The sequence below is a fragment of the Coturnix japonica genome, chromosome 4, assembly GCF_001577835.2.
Source record: "Coturnix japonica isolate 7356 chromosome 4, Coturnix japonica 2.1, whole genome shotgun sequence".
In the NCBI taxonomy this organism is placed as follows: Eukaryota; Metazoa; Chordata; class Aves; order Galliformes; family Phasianidae; genus Coturnix; species Coturnix japonica.
In genome coordinates, this window is record NC_029519.1 from 2,002,336 (window position 1) to 2,026,701 (window position 24,366).

General features: G+C 53.4%; 1 protein-coding gene and 1 long non-coding RNA gene across 4 annotated transcripts; one reads left to right on the forward strand and one right to left on the reverse strand.

Annotated features, from left to right (window-relative positions):
- Window positions 1-288: 288 nt before the first annotated feature.
- Window positions 289-24,072, reverse strand: DRP2 (dystrophin related protein 2). 3 transcript variants are annotated; one of them, XM_015860207.2, is made up of 24 exons: window positions 23,755-24,072; window positions 18,070-18,217; window positions 9,958-10,091; window positions 9,409-9,565; window positions 9,088-9,208; window positions 8,615-8,883; window positions 8,306-8,452; window positions 7,966-8,044; window positions 7,411-7,471; window positions 7,105-7,166; window positions 6,828-6,902; window positions 5,906-6,107; window positions 5,668-5,753; window positions 4,974-5,131; window positions 4,723-4,889; window positions 4,499-4,610; window positions 4,151-4,287; window positions 3,799-3,864; window positions 3,530-3,595; window positions 3,257-3,400; window positions 2,529-2,766; window positions 2,328-2,448; window positions 2,168-2,254; window positions 289-1,658 (listed from the first exon to the last, which is right to left on the reverse strand). In XM_015860207.2, exons 2-24 carry the CDS (start codon window positions 18,175-18,177, stop codon window positions 1,639-1,641), a joined length of 2,817 nt encoding a protein of 938 aa, XP_015715693.1. In that variant the 5' UTR covers window positions 18,178-18,217; window positions 23,755-24,072; the 3' UTR covers window positions 289-1,638. The 3 variants fall into 3 exon arrangements, with proteins under 3 accessions (XP_015715693.1, XP_015715692.1, XP_032300218.1); XM_015860206.2 differs by having other exon boundaries at window positions 289-1,942; XM_032444327.1 differs by lacking the exons at window positions 18,070-18,217; window positions 23,755-24,072 and adding an exon at window positions 16,781-18,040 and having other exon boundaries at window positions 289-1,942.
- Window positions 11,584-15,821, forward strand: LOC116653358. The gene is made up of 2 exons (XR_004306990.1): window positions 11,584-11,654; window positions 15,719-15,821. It is a non-coding gene; the product is annotated as an uncharacterized LOC116653358 (long non-coding RNA).
- Window positions 24,073-24,366: the final 294 nt, after the last annotated feature.

Consider the following 24,366-nt stretch of genomic DNA (forward strand, 5'->3'; position numbering starts at 1 on the left):
GAAGTGCAGAACCATCCCTGCACAGCCAGCGTCCCAGCTGCTGCATGGCCCCAGACCTGCTGGAAGAGGATGGATGCAGATGATGGGCAAGGGATGCAGCTGCAGCCAGGCAGCCTGCGACTCTGCTCGCAGTTTCCCTTCTGCCCCAGTGGTGACACTGAGCAGAGGGATGTCCTTGGCCCTGCAGGAAGACCTGTCCCAGGATGGCACAGCACCAGGTGCTGCTCTGGTTCAGGGGGTACAATGGAAAACAGTACGGAAGGAAGGGGCCGGCACACACACTGCAGGCTCAGTATGAATACAAATTTATTCTCTTTCCAGAGCAGAAGTGGAGAGCAGCAGCCAGGACAGCACTACGTGGTTAACAGAGCATCAGCCCGCCCACATCCCTCCCTGCTGCCCTCAGCACAGCCCCAAACCTGCACCCACAGCCCACAGGGCAGGCACACAGCTCCCTGCAGTGAGGGTCTGCACCAGTTTGCCTTGATTCTGCCTTTCTCTTCTTATGGGGACACCCTGATCTCATGCAGTAGCCACACTCCAATTATGCCATACCTGTTGCACTGCAAGCAGCTCCCACCATGTGCTACATCCAACCCAGTGCCATCACCAACACCTCCATCAGGACCGCTCCAGGACAGCAACCCACAGACCATCAGGATGCTGGCACTGTGTGCCACCCACCAAGCCCACACCTCCTGCATTATTTCACACCTTTGCCATAGTGCCAACCCCAAATCACACGGCTCCCTGCTCCCCAGCACGCTGCCTCGGTCCAACAGCCCTCCTCAAACACAGCACATCCAGCACAGCCAAAGCCCCATCCCTGCGGCCCACAGGGACGCACCAACACACAGCCTTCCCTGCACCCTGCTGTGCCCAAGGGCCTCTCCTCTCTATCCATCCCAGCCCTCTCCCACTGCGGGGCACCCACAGCACCTGACTCCGCAGCTTTCTCGACATAACGCAGCCCCTGATCCTACATCACAGCCCAACATCCTGGCAGCCCCCAGGACAGAGGGGAGTAGGACAGAGCCCTGCTGCCAGCCCGGCCCCCCAGGCTGCCCCCACAGCATCCTGCAAGAGGGGGAAGGGTCCCTGCAGGAGCAGGAGTTGGGCTGGACTGAGAGCAAAGTGCAACTACACTCAGTGTTAGGGTTTAATGGCATGAGTCCGTGAGAGTATTTAAGTACAGAATATATATATAATATATAGAAATATATGCAAATTAAATGATAAGGCTCTGTTATAAAGATCCTCCCGAGATAAGGCTACTAGCTGGGCTGAAGCTCTGGCGCGGGCTCGTCCCTACCCCACAAACCCAGCACCTCTCAGAGTCCCATCCATAAGGCTGGCAGCCGGCTGCTGTTACAGAGAGTTGGCTCAGCCCCTGGGAGGCTGCTCAGTGGCTGCAAGAGCGCTTTGGTGTCCATCACCCTGAAGGGCCCTGGGCAGAACCAGAGAGGAGCAGGGTGCTGAGCTCTGTGTGCTGTGCAGCTCTTCCTTCTGAGCCTCTCTGTGTGCAGTGCTGTGACCCCACAGCCCCAATGTTCCCCTGAGATCTCCTGCAGCTCATGAGCATGGGGAGAGGAGGGGGCGAAGCAGCTGGGCAGCGGTTAGGCAAAGCCTCTGGAGGTGTTAGATAAGGGAGGTCATGCCTGCAACAGAGACGAGAGGGGAGGAGGAGTTAGAAGCCGGGGGTGCTCAAGGGTGGCATGGGGCAGCACTGCCCTGCAGAGGGTTAGTGCTGGCACCAAGCAGCATCTCCTTGCTGTATGCATGGGCATTCATCGGGCAGTCACAGAGCAGCCCATCCCCATCCCAACCCCAAAACATCCCTGCTGGAAGAGCTGTCCTTGAGCAGCCAGGAGAGCTCACGCTGCTGCTGTTCTGTCTCTCCTGGAGGTGGTCACCGTAGCCTCGCTGCCGTCGCTCTGTCCATCTGCAGCACAGAGCCCATAGGGCAGAAAGGAGCCAATGCCTCTGCCCAGCATGTGGCTTCCAGTGCTGTCCTCACAGGTGGGAGGCTCCTCCTCATCCTCCGTGCTCGTGGCAGTGGGGGATCAACCAGTGTGGGGAGGGTGGGATGGGGGCAAGGCTCCGCATGGAAAAAACCCTCATCTGATGGAGCAATAGGATGCCAGCGAGGGGGATTTCACCCGAGTACCTCGAGAGTTGGGGAAGGCGCTGCGCAGCTTCTCCATGATGTCCTCCAGGCACACGCTGACATCCTGTGTTTTGGCTTCCACCTCATCTGCAGAGGGAGAGGGCTGGGCTGAGCGGTGTGTGCACCCTGCAGTTGTCACCCAGGGAGCTCCAACACTCACCTGCTGCTTCGGTGTCGGGGGTGTCGTGCTCCTTATCCCTCGTCTGGCCGCCTTCGGACTGATGTGGAGATGAAGCCAAGGAAGATGCTGCTGAACCATTGCCATTTGACTCTGTTGGAGGCTGGAGGGAGAAGGGCTCATTGCAAAGCTTATCCCATTCTCACCCTGCACCTTCTGCCCACCCTGAGCCCTGTTCTGTACCTGCAGCAGCAGCTCCCTCAGCCGGTGCAGCTGGGACTCCAGCTGCTTGTTGTGGTCCTCCAGGATCTGCATGCGGGTCTCCAGGCGGCTCTTGTGCTGCCGGAGGATCCGGGCCTCTGCCAGGAGCTCCTCATTGCGTGGATCCTGCACTGATTCAGGGGAGCCCGTAGCCAAGGTTGGGGATTCCACTGCCTCATCATGCTGCCACTTCAAACGCCTCAGCTCTCCCTGGAGGATCCTGCAAGGCAGCCCGGGTCAATCCCACTGTTTTCATTTCTGGAGGGTGATGCAGAGACTGAGCACTCTTGGAGGCTTTGCCTGCAGCTCTGCCTCATTGGGGTGGCAGGCAATAGGCACCCAGCTGCTTCCTAGAGGCAAAGAGCAGGGGCACAGCAAAGCCCTCCTGCTGTGCTCAGCTGTGGTCCAGCAGTGTCTCCACCATCCACTGGGAACTCAGAGAGGAGAGAGGTAGCTGTGGCCAGGGCTCACTTGAAACAATCCAAGAGGGGTACTTGGGGTTTGAAAGGGGAACACATTCTAGGGTTAGGTAGGAGCCTTTTGAGGAACTGAACCCTGGAGAACACCAAGTCCTCACTGAGTTCAGTGCTCCCCAAAGGCTTTAGGGCTCATCCTCCAAACCAGACCCCACGCTTAGGCCCAAGACAGGTTTCTCAAAGCCCTTGCCTTAGACTTAAGCCCCTACTTGAAGAGCTGCCCACATCCCCAACCTGTTTTCATCCTCCAGGTGTGCCAGGATGCGCTCCAGCTCCCCCTTGTCATCCATGGGCAGGCTGCCTGGGACCTGCTGACTGCCCGCAGGCTCCCGGTCCGTGATGGGGCTGGAGTGACGCAGCAAGTATTGGTCCTCATCCCTGTTGCAGCAGGTGGAAGAAACATGGTGAGGAACACTGGAACTTCGCTGCAAGACCCTTGGGTAGGTGGGGGTGCCCTAGGAAGGTCAGAATGGAGCCACAGAAGCAGGGAGAGGAGGCAGAACTCACAGGCTATCATCAGGGGACAGGCTGTCACTGAAGAAGGAACAGTTCTGGTTTTCCATCTCTGCAAGCCTGGAGGAAATAGAAGTGGCTTGATACAGCTAGAATGTCTGCTGAATGCACTCTAATTGCAGCAGTCCCTGGAAGACTTCTCTCTGTCTCCAGTGGCAGGAAATGTCACTGCCAACAGCTGACACACAGCATTCAGGGGAGCATCTGCCCCTCAAACTCCCACCCCACTGCAGCCACGCTCTGTGCTGCAGCAGTGCTGGTACCTGCTGGCAAAATGCTCAATCCGAGAGTGTGTGTCAGCGTGGGGCAACATCGGGGACGAGGCTGGTCTGGAAGAGAGAACAGCAAGACTCACGTTCCTCGCTCACAGCCAGGGCTTGGAGGGGCTGCCCTTCTGCAATAGCTTAGGGCTGGGCCAGCTCTGAAACAAACTGCCTCCATCCCTGGGCCAGCTCCCCTCCACCCATCCCTGGGTGGCATCCCCACATCCACCCTTGGCCATCCACCTCCACCCACCCTTTGGCAGCACTCCTCCCTCCCACTGCCTCCAAGCAGCACTCCTGGAGATGCCACTTCCCCCAGCCCCCCCAGTGACACAGCCACCAGCACACTCACGTCTCAGAGAAGTCAGCCTCCAGCACAGACTGGACAGGCAGGTACCCCCTCTGGGGGTGTTTGCTGAAATACTGCTTGGATCGAAACTTGTTCTTCAGTGTGGTGGCAAAGTCCCTCATGTTCTCACTGGAGGTGGTCTGCAGAGAGAAGAATGTGGCTCAGATGCTGGCTGGCATCCTCAGGGAGGAAATCCCTTTTGGGATGGGTGTAAACCCAATGGAGGCAGAGACAGGTTTGGAAGTGAGGAGGACACAGCCCTCGGAAGGCAGGGAGGGGCAAAACCAAGGTAGACATTGCTGGGACAGCATCAGCCTAAGCATCGCCGTGTGTGGCAGCCCAGCCCCGTACCGGGGTGTAGTACTCCATGATGGGGTAGTGCAACTTGTTGCCCTTGCTGGCTCGCCCGGTGAGGAAGCAAGTCTGGCAAATATCCACGTTGAATTGCTTCAGGCTGCGGTACCTGCAGAGATCGGGATGTCAGAAGGAGAAGTGGGAGGCAGAGGAGCTGCTTTGTGTTGGGAGTGAGCACAGGGAGTGCCCGTGAGCTTCCAAACACACACCCCAGCCCCTACCTGAAGCCCTTGATGGGGCACTGCCGACAGACAGAACACTTGGTCTGGTGCTTCACCTGCTCGGCCACGGTGACACGGTGCAGCACGGCCAACCACACCATGGACTGTGGCTCCAGGTTGGCCCACTCCAGGAACTGGGCCGCCTCGATAGCAGGTTTCCCATGGCTCTGGGGAAGGGATGGGAGGAGATGCTCAGGGCTGGAGCCACTCACCGAGGAGACGGCTGGGCAGACAGACACGGCAGCACTCACGAATCGGAAGCAGCTGCGGATGCTGGGCTCCACATTGCTGCCCCCAAACGCTGCCACCTCTCCCAGCTGCCGTGGCACCTGGATGGCCTCGTGCAGCAGCACACCCAGGTGCCGTTGGTCACACAGCCCACCTGCGTTCGCCACTTGGCTGAAGAGGTCTGCAAAGGGACAGGGAGGGGACAGCTCTATGAGATGTATGGTTGGCAGCTGGGATCTGCTTAAATCAGGGGGGAAGGAACCCCATGTTGATTAAGTAACTTCATCAGATCCTGCTAAACAGGAGTTTAGAGACTTCTTGAGTCATTGCTCCTTTATTTAACCCACTGTGATCACATCCTTCCAGTGCCCCATTGCAGTACCATGGTTAAAATGCAAAGGGGGCTCTCATTGACATGAACATGACTGCCCAGCCATGCACCCTGAGCTTATCCCTTGAGAAGCACCAAATAACTGCTGCCCCATGGCATCCTCTGCACCGCTCCATGCAAGCAGGACCCACGCTGCACCCATGGCTGTGCAAAAACACCTTCTAATTTGGGTGGCGTAGGCGTGGGAGGGAGTGAGGGGAGGTGATGCAGGCACATTAGTCACTGCTCAAAAGCTGCTTCTCTGCTCTTTTTGGGAAGCGAATGGCTAAGCCAGAAAGTCAGAGCACTCCCACATCCCCCAGCTTGTTCCACACCAAGGGACTTACACTGAAACTTCTCCTTGACCTCTGTCCCGCACAGACATGCAATGCCTGTCTTGAAGGAGAGAGCCCTCATCTTCCCACTGCGGCCACTGCAAGGTGAGATACAGCACGGGTGGATTTTTGGGCAGGGGGTCAGCAGGACAAACCCACACCAGCCATCCCCATCCCAACCAGTTGGGGCTGTTTTACAGCTGCCAAGCACAGCGACCCCAGCAATGGGGGGAAGCTGTGGGGTCAGTACCTGTCAAAGACATTCAGCAGCCAGTTAAGGCTCATGTCCACGCAGAGCGGCACGTTCACTAGGATGCCCCGCTCCTCCTCCAGCCTCTCATAGAGGGAGGTCAGGCAGTGGATGACCTCCACCACGTCCATCGCGCGGTCGCTGGGCTGCAGGTCGTGCTCATTGAAGATTTCCAGGGCCGTGGCCAAGGTCACCATGTCCACTGAGTAGAGAGCATGGGCAGAGGGATTAGAGGTGGAAGGGGGAAATGAAGTAGATGGGAACTGAGAGCAGGGAGATGCAGCCCTGCTGCAGTAAGGAAGTACATGGACAAGATGGGCACAGCTTCTGGGATAGTTCTCTCATTGTAAACCCCATCCCAGGTATCCACAAGCCTCTCAAGACACTTTCTGAGCCATTTTCCTTCTTGCTGCCATAGCTAAAGGCAGCAGTCCCCCGGGCTGGCATGGGAAGGCAAAGTTCTTGGTGTCCTGGAGCCAGCATGCCACTTCCACATTATAACATGGTGTGGGAAGGCCTCCCTTCTCCTGACCCATCACGTAGTTGCACCAGGGATCCCAAATTCACAGATAAGACATCCCTACCCCTACTCAGCACTCACTGCCCTGACAGCCTCATCACCCACCTCCCTGCCCTCCTTCCTCAAGTGCATTTTGAATGAGATCACATCACTTCTGAAATGGGGAGATACAGGCAACCAGAACTGAGCAAGGAGCACAGAAGAGGGCTCTTCATCCCTTTGCTCTCATCTCTTTGGCTCATGCCAGTCCTCAAGCAATTCCACTCTAACCCCAAGGCAGACATCCCACTGTGACTCTGCTCAGCTTCCCAGCCACATTCCTGGTGGGCTCTGTCTGATGAGAGGCTGTGCTCACTGAATGCCTCTTCCAAGGAGACCCACCAGCAGGGAAATCCTACTCACGTCGCAGGGCTTTTTGCACCCGCCGCAGCTTCATAGCTGTCCGATAGGCTGAGAACTTGATGTTGTTCAAATCCGCTGCAGTAACACCGGAAAAGAAGAGGGAAACCACAGCTGAATATCCTTGTCTGCAGGGCAGGAAGCAGCAGCTGCTGCTCTCAGGCACTATTCCCACCAGCACTAGCCTGGCTGGGCCTCATGCCCCATTGCCTTTGGGGCTGATGGCATCTCACATTGTTCCCCATGCAGAGGAAAAGGGTTTTGAGGGCAGGCTCCTCACCCAGTGTCTGGTATAGCTCTGTCATCTTTGGGTGGTCCCAGCACGTGGTCTGTGCCTGGTGGCTGGAAGCACAGAAAGAAGCCAACATGTCAGGCTGGGAACCAAGCACCCAGAGACAAGGAAACGACCCTGGGATGATGCCCCCTGTGCTGGTATCACAGGCTGCGCTCCCAGGACATAGCAGAAAAGGGGGATGCCCATGGGGTTGTACCCATCACAGGGTCGCGGCTCTGCTGGGCTCAGCTGGAGCTCAGTGCCTCCCCCAGTCCACCCCCAGCTCCCACTGCTGCCACAGAGCTCACTCACTTGATGTAGTACGGCACTTTGTTGGGGGAAATGGCTCGCTCCCAGGGAACCTGAACAGAGGCTGCAAGGAGACAGGGGAAGAGGTCAGGCCAGCGCTGGGAGCTCCTTGGGGTTGGTGCTGCTGACGGTGGGTGCCCCCCCAGCCCCTCATCATCAGGTCCTGGCAGGGAGTTAGACACTGCCCATAAGAGACCTCAGGAAGACGAGGGCTCATCCCATGCTCATCCCACCCTAGAGGAAAGAAGCCCTTCTGTGACCCTCAGCCCTCCCACCTCCCCACAGGCATCTTATCAGTTCCAGCAGCTGGAAATACCATCCTTCCTTCCAACTGGGAGAACAAGGACTGTAGAGACATCAACAGTCTCCATTGAGGCCTGCCAGCCCAGCAGGGATCAGCGCTGCTGCTGCCTCCTGCTCCAATCCCTGTGCACCAGGTACAAGATTTGTGACCTGCCCGCATCCTCCACATGCCTCAGCTTTTGGGAGCTCTGTGCCCAAGGACCTGCACCCTGCGTTGCTGTACCCCAGCTCAGCCAGTGGGACCTGCACACGTACAGGAGAGGAAGTGCTGGGAGCCCGGCCCGAAGTCCCGGTGGGCGTCCTGGAGCTGCTTCAGGCGTTCGTTGATGGAGGCCTGCAGGATGGACAGAGGAACGTGATGGCACCTGTTGGGCATTTGGGCTGGCAGCTCCATTGGGAAAGTTTGTGGAGGGACTCAGGTGTGCCCCAAACCACCTTCCTCACCTGTTTCACATTGCTCAGCCTTTTACCTCATCCTACGGGCTGGGGTGGTACATCCCATATCTCCATCCCACCCTTATCCACATTTTTACAGATATCAATGCAACCAGAGCAGGTAATGACCACCATCAGATCCCACCTCGCTTCACATCACCTGCAGCTGCTTCCAGCGTGTGTTGATCTGCTCCAGCGTGCGGGAGTTCTCCATGGACAGGTGGACATCAGAGATGGCGAGCTGGTGTGCAAGGTCATTGACCACCTTCACCCCATCCTTCATAGGAGAGAGCTCCTCTTTGAAGAGCTGCGGTACCACATCCAGGGGGAGCAGGCACAAGGCAGGGGAGGAAGGAGAACCAAGACATCAGTACCCAGATGTGATTCCTCTGCTCCAAGCTGGGGTCAGCTGGCTGCTGCCCACCCCTCCTGCAGACTGAAGCTGGATCCTTCTCAGAGCCACAAGTACCTTGGTCGACTGGATGTGCTCTGGCAAGGAGTCAATGAAGAGGTCCCCAATGGGTTCCCAGGTTTCACGCACACTCTCAGCCTGATCCAGTGCCGTGCTGAGCTCTTCCATTGCCCCTTTGATCTCCAGCAGCTGCTCCAATGTCCGCTCAATGTGCCGGTGCTGGTCCACACAGCGGGCTGTCAGCTTCTCCCACAGCTCGCTGGCCACGTTCGCCTGCTTCCAGACGAAGCGGCTGATGTTCTGGATGCGGTGCCGGGGAGAGACATCTGAGAAAGCAAAGCAGGTGAGGCACACAGAGGGCAAAAATGAGAGCTAAGGACAGAAGCATTTCCTACCAAAGGACTGGACAAGGCAGATGTGCTACAGCAAGAGGCAGAGCAGCTGTGTGTCACACCAGCCACCCCTCTCCAAGGCCCCAGTCCAACCCCAGAGGGGCCATAGGAGGATGAGGAATGCAAAGCTCCGCAAACCTTTGCTTTCAGAAGTTGGCTCTTCCAGTTCCTCAAATGGATGCTGGGAGAGGAAAGCCTGCGCTGACTCTAAGACAGAGTAAATGTACGGCCCCCGGGACTTCACTTCTTCCATGAAAGCCTGGAGGGGAGAGCAGGGCATGGAGGAGATGACAAGCTGAGCTGGAAAATTACGTCCTGCTGCCCTTTGGCTGAGGGCTTCACTGATTTACTCCTCCAGTGCCCACAGGGCCACCTGCAGAGACTCCTTAGTGACATCAGGGGCATGGGTATAGATGGGGGCTGTGTGCCCTCCGCCCAGGTTGGTACATGGGGACGTACCGCGTGCGTCTCCTTCTCCTGCTGCACCAGGAGCACATCGCCACGCAGGGGCAGCTGTGCCGACAGCTCCTCATCCTTCTGGCCCAGCCAGTCGATGATCTCCTGGAGGGGCACCTGCAGCTTCCCGCTGTGGTCAGAGAATGCTTCCAGACGAGCCCTGGAGGAGAGCAGTGACTGCGTGGGGTCACCAGGACAGGGCTGTGGCCCCACGGAGCCCCCCAGCTGTGGGGACGCTGTGTCTGCAGGTGAGTGGGAGGTGCTGGGCAAAGGATGCTCTGCAGACACCCCGTGTATTGCAGCTGGCAGCAGAGCACCCAGGACTGTGCTTTGGGCAGCGCAGGGGGCTTGGCTCTGTGTCTATGCAGCTGAGCAGCTTCCATGAGCCAGCAGTGAGGCAAGAGGCAATTAACACGCCCCAGTTAAGCTCTCTGTCCCGCTGGCTGGGAGCTGCAGCCTCTGAAGGTTGAGATCATATGGGTAACGCAGGGAACGAGCTCAGAAAGCTCCCAGTGAGCACACACAGCCCACGGGGCCAGCCAGGGGTCTTACCGAAGGCTGTGAGATTTCTTTTTGATCTCATTCCAACAAAGATTCATCTCCAGAGGGGCCTGGGGCCCAGCAGCACTGCCAGGAGCCCGGGAGGTTACACACGAAGGTCCTGTGCCATCCTGAGAGCCTTTAACCTGTGCAGAAAAGAGCTGGCTGGGATGTGGTGCCCAGAGGGGGCTGCCAGCACTCACAGCACTTCACCCAGGGGGCTGCACCACTGCTTCTCCCCTAACACTTCCCCAGAACCAGCAGTGGCATAAGAGCTGCTCCGATGGGTGCAAATAGCAGCAGAACCTGCCCTGGCTGTGTGCACACCCTAGAAGTGGGTGCTGAGCATCCTCAGCGAGTGAGCAATCCTACCCTAAGCCCCCAGCACTGCCCCACTTTCCTCTTACAGTGGCAATGAAGGTATTGCTGTGCTTGCTCACCACACCAACAGGCTGGCAGGGTCAGGAGCATCTCATGGGATTTGGGTGAGCGAGGCTGGGGATTTCCTTTCCAAAGAAGCATGCAATGCAGTGTGTACACACACACACAAACACAACACACACACTGCATTGCAACAAGCAAGGTGTCAATGTACTTTCTGCACAGTATTCACTCTCGTTCTACTTTGCTACCAGAGCTCATTTGGGGGTTAATTATCCCCAGGTGACTAATCAGCCATAATAAACTGCACTATCGCTTCCTAAATGGCCCACACAACAGGCAGGCTTCTCCAGGGAAGGCAGCAGCATTTCCAAAGGGAAGGTGTGGGCACTCCTTGCCTTCACAACAGGCTGCTGGAGTGCTTCAGGGCAGCAAGCAGGGAGAACTGCCAGCCCCAGAGCTTGGCCAAGCAGTGCCCACTGTGTGCTGGTTCTCATGGAGGTGTCAAACCCAGCGCTGCTAAGTTTGCTCCTTCCAAGAGCATCTAACACCTGTTTGCAGGCTGCTCCCCCACCCTGCTGCTCCAGGAGCACTGAGAAAAGAGAGAAACCTGTCGCCCACAGAGCTCACAGTGATCTTGGGGCCGTGCATAATGAATCACTTGAGCTAAAACTGCTGCTTATTGTGGAGAGTGTTTATGCAGAATGGCTTCATGAGAAAGGACATGAAGAGATTCCACTAGTTAAATTGTAAAAGAATGAACGTGATTAAAGACAAAGACGGTCTATCCTAGGGCCGATCACGGGCTAGGCAGCTGAGAAGAAATCAGTATGTGAAAAGACAGGGTATGTAGCTAAAGATGAAATATGTATCTAGGAGGCCAAGGACGGCCTAAAGGGAAAAGCAAGATGTGTAGCAAGGTGTAGGCAAAGCTGCAAGAAAAGTATTCCATAAGACTAACCACAAAGGTCAGATGAAGTAATGTCTTAATTCACCAACCTACGCAGTTGAGACCTTAACTTTTGCAATATGCATGAACTTATTACTGATTGTATAAATGAGATGCTGTAAACACCTAATAAACGAGGCTTGTTGACCATGATCAGCATGAGACTTGTCTCCGCGGTTACTTCAACAAATGGTGACCCCGACGTGATAAAGGAAAAAAGAGGTGCCAGGGTGAGAGAACTGCGTTGGGTTCGGGTCCGGATTTCACAGCCCGACGGACGACGAAAGAGCTAAATTGAGCTCCGCGTGCTCGAGTGACCACACAGGTGGGCTCGACCGACACGTGCTGCCGAAGCCTGGAGGGCTGCAACGGTACCGACGTGAGTAAATGGACAGGCAAGCAGCATATAATTTATTTTCCGCTTTTCTTAAGCGGAGACAGTTTAAGGGGGTAGACTTGGAAAAGGAACTCCCTAAGTTATTAGTGTATGGGTATGCTAAAGGGTTATTTCAGAATCCGCATTTAGTGTATGATCTTGCTGAGTGGCGTAAATTTGGAGATGCAATTTTTCAGGGAATGATAGATGGGGAGAAAATGGCTAAAAAATGCGGGAAGTGGTGGCGTGTGGTTTATAATGATTTGTTGCAATATCAGGCAGAAAAGGAAGCGGTAGAGAAAGCTAGTGCTGTGCAGGGGAGGAATAAGAATTATAATGAATGGTCAGATTGCCCGGGGCCCCCTGCAGTGTCCACCGTAAAGTTGCCGCCGGCCGCCGAGCCTGCGTTGCCAGTGGCTGCGGAGCCGAGTGCCCCGTCTCCGTCTCCCTGCACGTCTGTATCAGACGAGCCGCCTGCATCGACCATGGCGCTACAGCCGGCCCCCTCGACCCCCCTTTGCAATGAGCCGCTCCCTGGGGCACAGAGTGACCTGGCGGAGGCCGTCGCGCGGGAGCGGAGGGGGGCTTGGGCTGCGCTGGCGCGGGCTTGTTTAGAGGCGGGAGACGGTGAGGCGTTGGAAGCGGTGCGACAGATGGTGCTGTCGGTGGGGTATTCGCCTAATGCTGCAGGTGGGACACAGGCTGCTATCAGTGCTTTAGATTGGAAGTTGTTGTCACAATTGCGGTCTACGGTCAGTCAGTTTGGAGTAAAAAGTGAGCCAGCGATACGATACTGGATTATATCTGGAGTACTCAGGTTTTGTTGCCATCTGATTGTCAGGCTATAGCTAGGTTGATTTTTTCGCAGCACGAACAACTGCTATTTAATGCTTATTGGAAGAGATGTGCAACAGAGAGTTGCGATAGTTAGGCAGCCCGGAGATCCCTTGTATAATGTCACCGTTGAAGAACTTTTAGGGGTGGGTCCTTTCATCCGGACGGAGGCCCAGGCTTTATTAGGACCAGCTAAATGTAGGGAGTCAATGTATCTGGCCAGGCAGGCTATGGATAAGATCAAGGCACCAGGTGGGTTGTCGTCTTATATGGGAATCCAGCAGGGAAGAAATGAGGATTTTGGAGCGTTCATAGATAAGGTAGCTGGAGCCATAGAGAAGGCTGGAGTACCAGAGTACATGAGGGAAATAATGCTAAAACATTGTGCACTTCAGAATTGTAATGCTACAGCTCGTGGCATTCTAAGTACTTTGAGGAGTAACTGGACAATAGAGGAGGCGTTAGACAGATTATCGAGTGTGCCCACGGGGGCTCAGGCTTTCATAGTTGAGGCTATTAAAGAGCTAGGGGCAGGATTAAAGGCACAGGCTGAGGCTTCTCAGAATCAAATGTTAGCAGCCCTTGCACCCCTCCAAGCTGCAGTCGCTACAAGCCCACGCTCGCAGAACAGCTCCCTCATGAAATGTTTCCGTTGTGAAAAAACTGGCCACATCCGTCACGAGTGCCAAGCCACTGGGATTTGGTGCAGCAAGTGTCAATCCAACACCCACAACGCTGCTGTATGCTATAGGAAGTCGGGAAACGTGAGAAGCAGCGCACGAAAGAACAGCGGCCGCGCTCCGACACAAGCAGCCGTTCCCAGCCAGCGGCCGCCTGCCGCCCCGCACCGTCGCTCGCCGCGTTGTCGGTCTCTACGGCCGCCCCCGCCCTCTGCTTCGCCCACGTCGTTCTCTGCGCCTCGCCGTGCCGCCCCTCCCTCGTCGTGCGCGGCTGCGTCTGTGCAGCCCGTGTATAACGTGGTTAAAGACGCGGATGGACCGAAACCAGAGGATCGTTGTGACCCAGGTCCTGTAGATCCAGAAAGCGAATCGGACGCATTTTCTCTTGATACTTTGTTTGGAGCAGGAATGACAAATTTCCCTACAGCGTACTGTGATGTCTTAGAGCAATGCAGAGAAGAAACAATATTAAGGGGTGATGCTGACACGTTGCAAACCTTTCCTAATCAGGTCCCCCATTTGGAATCCCTGCCTTATGAGGCAGTGAAGGAGCTAAGGGAGTCAGTGAGAACATACAGAGTTCAGTCAGCCTTTACATACAATCTTTTGGTTACAAACAGTGACACGCTATGACCCCTCACGATTGGAAAACTGCGTTAAGAATGATCCTCTCTCCTATGCAATACACCGTGTTTGTGACTGAATATCAGCTACATTAATTTGATTTATACTCTTTGCCTCAGACTCAGACAAATCCATGTGGCACAGCACCTCTTCAACTGTGTCAGACAAATGTCACTCACATTCCTGAATTTGGCCGTGTAAAATATGCACATGTAACAATAGATATTCATTCTTCTTACATATTTGCCACAGCACATACAGGTGAACTCAGTCATGACACCCGTAAACACTGGTTATCTGCTTATGCTGCTATGGGAATCCCACATACTACAAAAACAGATAATGGGCCTGCGTATACCTCTAAGGCCACTCAAACTTTCCTCCAAGAAGGGTGTGTTAAACATACTACAGCCATTGCTCATTCTCCCACTGAACAAGCTATCACTGATCACATTTATCAAACATTGAAATCCATTCTTATTATTAAACAAAAAAGGGGGAATATGGGAGACACACTACAAGAAATATTATGTAAGGTTTTGCGTGTTTTGTTGCTGAATTTTTTGAATCATGTTCATATAGAGATACTAGCTTATGTGGATCGTCATTTTGAGGCTTCCCCGGTGCTAAAAGAACAGCCTATGGTTAATGTTTGGAATATGGCCACAGGACTTTGGGACTGTCCCTATCAACTGACAACTTGGGGTCCGTGAATATGCTCTTATTTCACAGGGACTGGCCTGTGTGGGTTCCAGCATGATATCTTCGGTCTCACTCTGGAAGGCAGAAAATAGCATCCAGCCTTTATAGTATTGTAATTGTGTTTATTACTTAGTGGTATTGCTTTGTAACTTGCTGTGTTATAGATAATATTACTAATAGTTTGACATAGTGTGTGATTTTCTGTTTTACCAATGCAGTCTCAAGATTTAGAGTTTAAGGCATTAGCTAGGATGTTGTGTGCTTCTTCTATTTTAGTAATAGATCAGATGTGTATTAAACAGGATTTGATCTAATCAATGCTAGAATCTACAGGAATAGATCTTTTAATGTTTTAGTACTGTTTGGTTATGATATTATTAGCCTATTAATTAGCTTTTCTTAATTTGCAAAGACAAAACCTGGAAAGGAATTCCAGACAAAGAGATGACCCTGTATCATAGAACGGATACCTCTTTTACATCCAATTAATTGGGATCTGGAAATATAACCATGCATCATTTTAGACAAAAGTGCACGCTAATAGAACTAAATTTGATAGTTTGTTTTCCAAGCAGGTGTTCCACTTGGGCTCTATATCACGCACTGGCCATGCGGATATGGTGTACAACTGGAAGAAATCCTTCAGACCCTGAATGCAGGAGAGAATCTGTGATGGGTGAGAGAGGGAAATTGTGCACCTTGAAGCAGGGGACGCCCTGCTGGCACTACCTGTCGCATCCACCACCAACATGGCTTGCTGTTTCTCAAGGGTCAATAAGTATTAATGCCCCTAGTGATACTCTAGTACATTTGTCCTCTAAAATTGGTTCTATTTGACATGCTACTTCATAAAATTGCACAATCATTAATCAATTATTAGCCCGGATAACTCAGTTGGTAGAGAATGGTTATGAACATCCTAAAAGCATTTATTGCACAAATTTTAGTGTGGTCATTAAAATCAATATAATCAGAGTATATGAAAATTGAAGACTTTTCTGCATCAGTTTACAGATTAACACAATGGGACCCTCAACGGATTTATTTCAGGTTGCAGAAACTTAGGTTGCAGTACAAACATGTTTGTTCTTTTTAGTGGATTTAATAGTAATGTTGTTATGTTGTATTTGACTTGTCTCTTTTTCATTTTTAGAGTATTGTCAATCGAGGCCTTGATTGAGTTATAATAGTTATGTTATTAATTTAAGTAGTGTTGCTATTCTATAGGCAGTATCTTGGAATTGTTGTAATACAAGAAGAATTCTACAGAGCGTCAGTCATGGATCCAGATGAGAAGTTCACAGAACAGCAGCTATGAAGCAGGATAAAACTACATGAGAACTGATTGAACAAATGAACTGAACTGCTTGTTAAATATGATTAATCGGTCGTTAAATCTGAGCCTTTTCATTTTAAAAGAAAACGGGGGAAATGTGGAGAGTGTTTATGCAGAATGGCTTCATGAGAAAGGACATGAAGAGATTCCACTAGTTAAATTGTAAAAGAATGAACGTGATTAAAGACAAAGACGGTCTATTTAGGCCGATCACGGGCTAGGCAGCTGAGAAGAAATCAGTATGTGAAAAGACAGGGTATGTAGCTAAAGATGAAATATGTATCTAGGAGCAGGACGGCCTAAGGGAAAAGCAAGAATGTGTAGCAGGTGTAGACAAAGACTGCAAAGAAAAAGTATCCATAAACTAACCACAAAGGTCAGATTGAACAGTAATGTCTAATTCACCAATCCTGAGCTTAACTTTTGCAATATGCATGAACTTATTACTGATTGTATAAATGAGATGCTGTAACACCTAATAAACGAGGCTTGTTGACCATGATAGCATGAGACTTGTCTCCCGCGGTTACTTCCAACAGCTTATACATAGGGAAAAATAAACACAAACCAACAGTCTGCCCGCACAGCTTCTCCCATTGCCAAAGCAAGTTACCCCAGTGCTGCTGGGAGCAGCCAGCCCAGGGATGCCAGAGCAGGAGAGCAGCTCTACCTGCGTGCAGTACAGCTCAGCAGCAACCACAGCCCTCCCAGCCCAGGTGTTCAAAGCCCACAGCTCACAGACTACAACCTGTGGATCAGCTGGTGGCTGTGGCCAAGCACAGGTCACTTACCCCCCTAGGTCAACCTCTTGCAAGCAGACAGAGGGCAAGAAGCATCGTCATCCACCCAAGCATTCCCTGAGCACCCCCTCCCCAGGGCTGCAGCAGCAGCAGCAGCCTGGACCCACATCCCCCTCCAACCCATAACAGGGTTATTTCCAGCCCAGGACTCACGCAGGCTCTGGTGATGCTGCCTGCCTGCTCGAGGTGCAGCGGGGCTGCTTGGAGCAGGCATTGCTCTTGTTCTGCTGTGCAGCAGTGGCTGCCCGGGAGGCAGTGAGCCCAGCTGTGAGCACAGCACAGGGCTGCCCCAGCACTGACCCCCCAGGAATCTGGAGGGGGGCGGCTGTGCCTCCTCGCCAGCCTCAATCCCAGCTTTGTGTCTGTGGCATTCCTGCTGCCTCCAACCTGCCTTACCCCCCGGGGTGCCACCGCTGCACACCCCTCACCCTATGAGGCTGGGGGGCACACAAGGGTCACTACCAGGGGTGGGAGTACCCAAGTCCCAACAAGCTTTGACAACCCAGAAGGTGAACCTGTCTTCCAGGCTTAAACCCAAGGTACTCTCCGTGCCCTGGCTCAGCACTAGGTACCAACACATACTCCTGCCCAGCTGGGTACCAAGAGTTTGTTTTTGCCAGCAGGCTCTAGGCTGGCTCCCCATGTCCCCCCACAGTCCCGCTGGCCAGCATTGTTCCCATGCTCTCCTCCACCTACAGGGAGGGAATGAAAAGCTCCCTGTCTCCCTGCACATCTGACCGCTGGTGGCACCGCCAGCTGCTTCTCCCACCACTTTACCAATCCACAAACTCCCCCAGCCCCAGAACCCCAAGATGGAGCAGAACTCAGCAAGCAGGGGAAGCCTGGGCAGAGCACTAAGACTGAGTGGGACAGCAGAGGAAGGAGGAGACCCTCCTGGCCTGACACTGACTCAGAGCAAACACCCCACCTAGGGACAGAGAAAACCTCAGGTGGATACATACCAAATGTTCACACCTTTTTGGTGGGCTCTTCTCTCCTTCATGCTGATCCCAGAGCAGAAATGCTCTCTGAGCAGGAATGTTCAGGGCAGAGCATCCTTGAGAGAAGCAGCCCAGGAGGAGAACAGCCTCTTCTACCACACAGCATCTCAGTATTTGCTTTTTTTATGAGCTTTCCAGCCCTTCCTTTCCCCCACCAAACATTCCTTTTCAGCCAAAGCTGACATCCTTCCCCACATCCAGGGAAAACAAACCCAACCAAATACATCAGAGCACCTGGCAGCAGCAGCCCCTTGTTTCTTGTTCCAAAGGAATGCATAAAGGCAGCTCTGCAGGTTGTCCCTCGCACCCTACTTTGGGAATCGCTTTGCAGCCCGAGTGCTGGAGGAGAGCTGACATCTTCATGATGCACAAGGCACTATGGGGTTGGGGTGGGGGTCCCCCCACTTGCTCCATAGGCACGCACACAGCAGGGGCACTTACCTGGGACAGCGGGTGAGCAGCGGATCCACGCTGCGCCTGCTCGGCCACACGCCACTCAGGACACCGCGGGACGACGAAGGGCCATTCCTGCATCACCAGGGGCTGCATCGGCACCGCCGCTCATGGGGACGGAGGGAAACCCAGGCACCTGGAACACAGCGTGACAGGCAGCCCCTCCTTGTGCTGAGCCCACCATGGGGCTGAGCACACACAGGTGGGTCAGCTGCTCTCTCCCATCGCGATCTCTTTTTTTCCCCAACTCAACATCCAACTCTTTTTTATCCCCCCCACTCCTTTGCACCTCATTATGTAATTTGCCATCATATTGGCCCACACGCAATGCTGTGGTTAAAAAAAGCACAGGGTTTCCCAAAGCACAGGAGATGCCTGCATTAAAAAGCAGAGCAGGGAGAGCTCCCTGTGCCCAGGACAGCCGATACCTTCAAACACGTTACATCTTTGCTCTGAAATCCAGGAAGGAAATTTCCCAGCACCTCATTCCCTCACCAAACCAGTTCACTTTTTACGTGTTTTTTATTGGGAGCCATAAAAGTCACCATTTTATTCCATTTTTAAAACACGTGCGACCATAAAGTGAGCCAACAGCAGTCCCACAACTGCTGTGCACACCCAAACAAACCCTCCGGCTGCTGCTGGTTTGTTTTTATTGCCTAGGGTCCAACTGAGCCAGGACAGCAGTTTGTCCCATTGCTGACGCTGCTTCCTCTTAATGCAGAGCGGATGAGAAGATAAAGCCCTGACAGAAGCAGCGTGAGAGGTGCTGGAGCTCGGTGCAGGGCTCAGAGCTCTGCTCCTCCTGCCCAGCCCTGCGTGCTTCCCCTGCATTCCCCCTCCACTATATGCATTAAGAGAACAGCTTATCCTGTTATAGGTTTTTTAATCCCTTTGCAATTTCTGCTGCCACAATTCTCCCCAGCTCCAGCAGAGCAGCCTGCGCTGAGCTCTCCAACACGCAGATAATCCAGAGTCCATCCTCTTCCCTTCATGCCATTTGCACAAATGAGCATCACAGAACGCACATGGCAGCACCTCACCCTGCTGCGTTCCCCAGCACAGACACAGCCATCACAGATCCAAATGCCTTCGGGGCATCCTTAGGTAAACTCACCCCTGGACAGGAGATAAGGACATCCCCTATTGCCAGAATGGCTGCGCTGTCAGAGGCTGAGCTGGCCCTCACCCTCCTGTGCACCTCATGGGTGGGAATTCCATCTTGTGGATGTGATTCTCAGGGCACAAAAAGAGATTTTGCCTCAAGTTGCTCCATGGAATCTTGCTGAGCTCTGACTGGGAAATTCATGGCTTTGGGTAATGAGGTTCTGCAACATCTCCCAGCAGCCACCAGCCTCAGGTTTCCACCAGCATGGACCTGCATTTTGCTTAAGGATAAATCTCCATGGCTGGGGTTGGTGCTGCTCTGCCCCTCCTGGCTGTGGGGATCCTCACCTCCCTGGACCAAGGCATGGTCCCACTGGACACAGAGCCACAGCATGAGGGAACAAGGGCCCATCCCAGGCAGCTGCTGACATCCATACATGGAGAACCCAAGAGGATCTGGAAATAACCCAACCGTACAGCAGCCAGCACAGAGCCACACATTCAAGGGGAGAGACAAGCAGACGGCAAGGCAAGGCTGCAAGCAAACCGGTGTGTGAGCTCTTGCCAAATTCCAGCTCCTGCAGAAGGAAAAACGTCCCTGCTCTGCTCAGCCTCTGTACCATAGTGCTGCAGCCCAGCACTGTGTTCAGGCCCTGCAGCACGTAGAACAGGTGTCTTGGGTACGTTCCTGGGCTGCATGGCCATCACTGGCTGTGGCTGCTCACCAACAGGAGCTGAGTCCCACCTCACTGTGCTGCAGCCAGGTGCCGTGGTTAGTGACAAAGATGCTGGAGATGAAAGCAGCCTTGCTGAAAGTACATGCAGGCATTGGGGGGGAGTATTGTGTATTGTATTGTGGGAGCTGGAGCAGGGTTAGGATGTAAGAACAGAGCCTCGGTCACTGCAGAAGCACAACAGGACAGCAAGGAGCTCCTCCAGCCGGGGCCACTGTTTAAAACCCTTCTGACAGAAACCCAGCCCCAAGCTGTGCCCAAAATCCAGGAATCCCTACTACCGTTCGCACTGCAGCTACCCCATATCTCTGTGGGCAGCCCAAGCACAGGCTTCATGGGAAGCCAGAATCTCACGTGGGTGTTGGATTTGCAGTTCTCTCTACATAAAAGAGCAGCAAATACAGCATACGGGGCAAGAGGTCCCTCCATCACAGAGCTGATGTTTTGAATTGCTAATTGTCTCCAAGATGTTCTTTCCGGATTGAATATTTCCACTTCAGATCCTGGCCTATAAGGGGAAAACATGGAAAGGTTTAGAGGCAGGGCAGCTCGGCCTTTATCCCACGAGGGGAATGGAAATACAAACACACTCCCTGCTGCTGGAAATGTTAATGGCTTTGTTGTTGTTTAGCTTACTGTACCAGAGAAGTAATAACATTTCAGCTCAGTGTCCTTTAAGGGGAAAGGTGGGAGGCTTGTGGGTATTTCAGAGTTCAGCTCCCATGTATCCACTAACAAAGGGAGCATTCCAAAGCTGGTGGCAGCAGGACTCCCTCAGTGGTGCATCCTGTCCCAACAATACAAATAAATGGTTTTCCACATCTGTAAGGAAATAGCTCTGAGATCTGTGGCTGGTGCATCTAATTCCCAAGACCCCATAAGGTCAAGGCTCAGGGAGACAGAAGTCCTTGTCCCACTGGGACCGAGCTTAAAAGACAACACAAGGAGAGGAAGGACCCATGCCATGATGGAGGGCTTCATCTCCTTACAGACTAGGAGCAGATACTCAGCCGTGCTCCATGGACACTGCCCCACAGCCCCCAGTTCTGGTAATTCTGCCCTACGATGGCTGGCAGCGACCTCCCCCGTATGTGTGGGCACTGAGAGCCCCATCATCTCAGTGCTCCAAAACCCAGATGCCAAACAGGACACTGCATCAACCTTCATCCTCTGTGGTACAACCTGTCCTCCCACAGCACTCCCTGCCAGCTCCCCATGGTTAATGGCAGCACAGGGTCCCTCAGTGAGGCAGATGTCCTTAATAAGCTGCTTGAAAGCCTTGGTGCAACTGGTGGAGGACACACAATGTGGAAGGGACCTTATTAACTAAGTGTGCACTCTCCCACCTAACAAGCTATGTGCTGAGACGGCCACTTCAGGTTTGAGCTCACAACCAAAATGGTTTTAAATTCAAGGGATAAGGAGGTGTCATAAATCTTAACAAAGAAACGGGCTCTTCTGCTGCATCTCTGCTTTCCCAAACCAAAGAATACACAGAAATCTCAGGCTGAAAAACAGCATCAGTTTCATTCTTCATCCAGCAACTGAGGACCTGGATGTCCCAGCCAACAGTGTGTGCCCATAGGTGGCCATGCCAAACAACTGCTCTTCTCTGCACGGAAATAACTACAGCAATTGAGGAAGATCTGGGATCTCTTTCACATGCCCTTCCTGACTCACAGCTGGGTTTGAAGCTGCTCTCTCCAAAACTTGCTTTGCTGAGGGATCCTTCCCATCCTTCCTCCTCCTGCAATTAAGCAGGCGCTATGTACCAAGCTTTGCATCTCAAAACCCAGCTATGGGTTCACAACCCCATAGTGCTGGATGGGAAGACCCAGCAGACAAAAGGTGAAGGGGCAGAAGCCAACATCCTCCCCTTGCCCACAAAGGACAGCAGGACAGCAATAACTGCCTTAGTGAATGTGAGGAGGCTGCAGAGCGCTCTGCCTGCTCTGTAGCCCTGCAGCCAGCCTATTTCCACCCACTGAAAGCCCCAAATCGTCTGCTTTTCTCCTCCAACAATCTGTGCTTCCTTCCCCACTGTTAGCAGAGAAACAAGTCCTGCTGCATGGTGAGAAACACATCGCCCATTTGCCATGCTAACTTCCAGCTTCCTCGACACTTCATTTCTCATTCCTGGAGTTAAAATAAGTTCTACGCACTGAGAGCTCTGCCCCCACCTCAAGTCTGGTCCTCATCAATTGCCCTCACCCCGTTCTCTCTAGCCACGAGAGGCCCCATTTCCTTCCCATCCCCGAGCTTGGTCGGATCTGCCTCATTTTTATGCTAGAGGAAACAGTAAAGGAAAATGGGTTGGAGCTATTTTGGCTTCATTCCGAAGAAGTGTTTGATCTTTAAACACCTGTGAAAATGATGGTTTTGGAAGAGCAAATTCCTCCTGCTCAGAACGCCTTGTTTTCAGGAGATTTGCAATTTGACTTCCAGGCTTCTATCAGAGGCACCCAGCCTGAAGCAGAGGACCTGAACGTGCTTCTCAGAAGGATGTTATCATCAGAAACTCACCTTGCACCCTGGGAGGTCAGGGCTTCAGTTGAACCCATCCACTCCCTGTCATCCTCCCTCTCCACTCTGTGTACTTTTGAGAAGAGCCATTCCAACCTGAGCAGCCCCACTCGCAGCTGTAATCCTGAGCAGCCTCGATGAATGTGATTTATCTGTCCCAGGTGTTCATTCAAACTGGGTCTCTCCTGTGTTGTGGATAATGGACATCTTGCTCCCTTCCTGCAGTGCCATCATACACCTGACAGTGCTCTGCACATGGAATTGGCAGGCGGCCCCAAACCAAGCAGGCAGAACAGCAGGAGCCCATCCCCATTCAGATGGGGTTTTGCATGGGGTCCTGTTGCAGGGGACTCTTTGCAGGCAGTGAAGGCCATCCAAAAAAATAACTGAGAGACAGCACTTGTGGCTCCAGAGAGACAGACACGGGGCAGGCAGAAAGGAAGAGCAAGGGGCAGGGATGAAACATGACCACACTGAGATTGGGGTGGATGTTAAAACCTAACCCAAGCCGTCCATTTGTCTCGTAGCAGCACAGGGCAGTGGCACAGTCCCTGCTCCAGGGATTCCACTCTGCAGAAGGGAAGAGTCAGCCTCAGGGACTGTGCTGGGGACTGGTACAGCCTGGTGTGCACCAGGTTGCACCGACCCACAGTCACCCCACGCAGCATCCCACCTGCCCCAGGTGGTTCTACACACACAGTGGGGGGCTCTGGGGTGGAACACGAGGCCTTGAAAGAAGAAGATGAGGAGAAGGAAGCTGGGAGAGGGAGAATCAGGACATAAAGGGAACAAGGCTGCACTGGACAAGGCAGAAAACAAAAAGGGCAGTGCTGGGACAACAGCCCGATCCCAGCCCGCTGCTGGAGGTATCCCTGTCTCTGCCCTACAGAATCCTTCAGGGAGAACAGAGGCAGGCCAGCACAAAGCCTGCTCTGAGTGGTCCTGAGCTCAGCCAAAGGGGAGCTGAGCCTTCAACAGGGAAAGGAAAGCTGGCAGAGCAGGGATGCTCTCTGCTTTGTTTGCATTTGGCATCCTTAAACTAATATCCTGATCCTTGTTGCTAAAGCAGCCTATATCAGCGATCCTTCCCAACCCTCAGCCTCCCCTATGAGAACAGCATCATTAACTCTCCCCCGCAGCCCCTGTATGCCCCAACCTCTTTCTTTTGTGCTCTGTGAGTTTCCTCACCCGCACGGACAGCTACAGATCTCTCGGAAGGGATGCACACACACCCAGGGCTGCATTTCCGAGGACAGCCATCCCCGTTTCTCCCCTCCCAGCCCCACGGTGGGATTTCAGCACGGCCTACCTTCCGAGCACGCCAGGTCGGGAAGGCGGGCAGCAGCCGGGAGCAGGGGCTGTGAATCAGCAGAGAAGTGCCCGTGACAGGGCTGCATGCTGGGGCTGAGCCTCCTCCGCCGCCACGTTGCTATGCGATCACATCGCCGGGACCAGAAGCATCTCACCGGCAAGCCGAGATACCCTTGGGTCGGTGCTGGAGGGAGGAACGAGGACAAGCCCACACTGTTTGGACCCTTCGGAGGTCCTTTGGCCACCAGCCCGAAGGAAGAGAGGGAGAACAGCAGGGATGCGAAGGCAGACACGCGCAGGAGGAGGAGGAGACAAAATACACATGGAGAGAGAAGGGGGGGGGGGAGAAAAAAGGGAGGGGGCTGGAAGGAAAGCACACAAAAGGCACCGTGCTCTGACCTCTGGACACCCAGCACAGCAGCAGCCAGGTTCAGGTGTGCATCCCTCTGCTCAATGGGGGCTTTCATTGTGTATCACATATGGCCAGACACCTGTGCTGGTAATTGCCAGGCATGGTCACCTTGGTCCTGACCTGCAGTTTGCAATGAGGTTTAGAGTTGATTTTTTAAAGTGGGTTGTTTTTAAGGTAAGGAGCAAAAATGAGAGAAGA

What these genes read in the sequence shown, in the direction of transcription:
- DRP2 (XM_015860206.2), bottom strand. Translation starts at nt 18,177, where the DNA reads ATGCAGCCCCTGGTGATGCAGGAATGGCCCTTCGTCGTCCCGCGGTGT. An exon ending in AAAGTGCCGTACTACATCAA is followed by an intron (nt 7,167 to 7,410) that starts GTGAGTGAGCTC and finishes CTGTGCTTCCAG; the next exon opens with CCACCAGGCACAGACCACGT. An exon ending in GAGGCTGACTTCTCTGAGAC is followed by an intron (nt 3,865 to 4,150) that starts GTGAGTGTGCTG and finishes TCTCTCTTCCAG; the next exon opens with ACCAGCCTCGTCCCCGATGT.